Source organism: Calidris pugnax, unplaced genomic scaffold, assembly GCF_001431845.1.
Source record: "Calidris pugnax isolate Ruff unplaced genomic scaffold, ASM143184v1 scaffold469, whole genome shotgun sequence".
NCBI classification, from domain to species: domain Eukaryota; kingdom Metazoa; phylum Chordata; class Aves; order Charadriiformes; family Scolopacidae; genus Calidris; species Calidris pugnax.
This window is the reverse complement of record NW_015091303.1, coordinates 327,250-329,561: the sequence shown is the minus strand read 5'-3', so window position 1 is coordinate 329,561 and position 2,312 is coordinate 327,250. Positions and strand designations below refer to the sequence as shown.

The following is a 2,312-nucleotide window of genomic DNA, read 5'->3' as shown; positions in this document are numbered from 1 at the left end:
GGGGGGGGGGGGGGGGGCCTTAGGTTTTCTTCTGCTTGCGACCTGGGGACAGGGTGAAAAAGAAGGGGGGTGTCAGGGTTGGGACCCCCCTCCCCACACCCCACCTCCTGGCCCGGGAGGGGATGCGGGGGGCCACTCACGGAGCTCGTTGTTGTTGGTGATGGCGATGGCGGCGCGGGCGCGGGGGCCTTGCTGCGTGAAGTGGTAGCCGAAGCGCACGACGGAGGGGCACTGCTCCAGCATGGTGGCCATCTCCATCTCCACCGTGTCACCCAGCCGCTGGCACTGCGGGCACGGGGTGACACCGGGGAGTTGGGGACACCTTTGTCCCCTCCCCTGGCCACCCATAGGTGCCTTGTCCCTTACCTGGTTGTCCACCTTGAGCTCGCTCAGCGTGGTGTTGTTGTACATGGCCTTGATGATGCTCATCATCCCGGCGCTGGTGATGAAGTTGGATTCGATGTTGAGGCTCTGCAGGGTCTTGTTCTCCATCAGCATCTCGGCCACCGCCTGCGTGTCACCTCAGGGTGTCACCTCGGGGTGTCACCTGAGGCTGGCAACCCCCCCTCCAGCACATCCCAGACCACCGGTGCCCCAGGTGATGGTGGAAAAGCCACCGATGCCCCAGATGATGGTGGAAAAGCCACCATCACCTGGTCTTGCTGGTGTCCAGGATGGAGCCAAGGGCAGGGGAACGTGTCCCCTCCCTGTCTGGGGACACAGAGTGGGGGACACGGGGGGCTGGGACTCACGTTGGCCACGGGGTCGTTGCTGCGGGTGGCGACCAGGCTGAGCTTCTTGACGTGGGTGTTGGTTTTCATGGCCTCACAGATGGCCTTCAGCGTGGAGATGGGAATGTCCTGCGGCAAGGGGACGGGGGTGGCACCAAGGGGATGGGGGACATCCCTGAGGGGACGTGGGTGTCACCAGGGGGATGTGGGTGTCACCAAGGGGATGGGGGACATCCCTGAGGGGATGTGGGTGTCACCAGGGGGATGTAGGTGTCACCAAGGGGATGGGGGACATCCCTGAGGGGACGTGGGTGTCACCAGGGGGATGTGAATGGCAGTAAGGGGGTGCAGATGTCTCCAAGGGTGACACCCCGAGAAGGTGCTGGGTGTCACCCGAGGGATGTAAGTGGCACTGAAGGGATGTGGGATGTCACCAAGGGGACAACGAGTGCCCCTGGGTGAGGACCAGCACCTTGGGGTGCCCTGGAGCCACTCCAGGATGGGGACAAACACCCCAGGGATGCCCCAAGACAGGGACCAACCCCACAGGGACACTCTGGGACAGCGAGCAGCACCCTGGGACAGGGTGACCAAGCCTCACGGGGACACCCCAGGGTGACACCCATCTCCCTGGCACCATCCTGGGCAGGGAGAGCACCTTGGGGACACCCTGGGGACACTCTGGAGGTCTCAGTGGTGCCCCAGCCTGGTGACCACCACCTTGAAGTGCCCTGGAGACACTCTGGGGTAGGGACCACCCTCACGGGGACACCCCAGGATGGGGATTGGCACCCCAGGACCGGTACTAGCACCCTGGGGACACCCTGGGGACAGTGCCACCGGGTCCCTCACCTTGATGTTGTTGAGGTTGACTTCCTCCAGAGCCCCGTCGTTGGCCTGGATCTGCCGCAGCGTCTCCTCCACGTTGGTGGGATTCGGGGGCTCGTCCGGCACCGGCTTGTACTTGTCGGGCTTCACCACACCTGGGGCACACGCGTGTGCACGGGGGGACACGTGGAGACATGTATGTTTGCACACATGTGGTGTCGCCGCGGTGGGTTCTGGAGGGGTTCTAGTCCCCAAATTCCCCCCCCGAACAGCCCTGTGGACCCTGTGTCCCCTTTCCTGGGGGAGTGTGTCCCCGTGTCACAGAATCCCAGAATCTTCTAGGTTGGAAGGGACCTTCAAGATCATCTTGTCCAACCGTCAACCCAACTGACAAAAATAGACACCCCCACAACAAACAAGGAGCATCATCACTAAACCATCCCTCCCAGCACCACATCAACCCGGCTTTTGAACACCTCCAGGGATGGGGCCTCAACCCCCTCCCTGGGCAGCCCATTCCAAGGGCTGAGAACCCTTTCAGGGAAAAAATTTTTCCCAATATCCAGCCTGAACCTCCCCTGGGGCAACTTGAGGCCATTTCCTCTTGTCCTGTCGCCTGTGACTTGAGAGAAGAGACCGACCCCCACCTCTCTACACCCTCCTTTCAGGGAGTTGGAGAGAGCAAGAAGGTCTCCCCTCAGCCTCCTCTTCTCCAGGCTGAACACCCCCAGCTCCCTCAGCCTCTCCTCATCA

The 2,312-nt window shown here is 62.3% G+C and overlaps 1 protein-coding gene across 1 annotated transcript in view; it reads right to left on the bottom strand.

Annotated features, from left to right (window-relative positions):
• The window catches only part of TMOD4 (tropomodulin 4), a 9,381-nt gene continuing 7,069 nt past the window's right edge, over positions 1 to 2,312 (bottom strand). The window contains exons 5-9 of the mRNA XM_014960825.1: positions 1,584 to 1,856; positions 753 to 860; positions 367 to 510; positions 141 to 285; positions 1 to 42 (exon numbers count right to left, since the gene is read on the bottom strand). Of these exons, the coding sequence (XP_014816311.1) occupies positions 20 to 42; positions 141 to 285; positions 367 to 510; positions 753 to 860; positions 1,584 to 1,856 (693 nt within the window). The 3' untranslated portion in view covers positions 1 to 19. The remainder of the gene's footprint in view (positions 43 to 140; positions 286 to 366; positions 511 to 752; positions 861 to 1,583; positions 1,857 to 2,312) is intronic.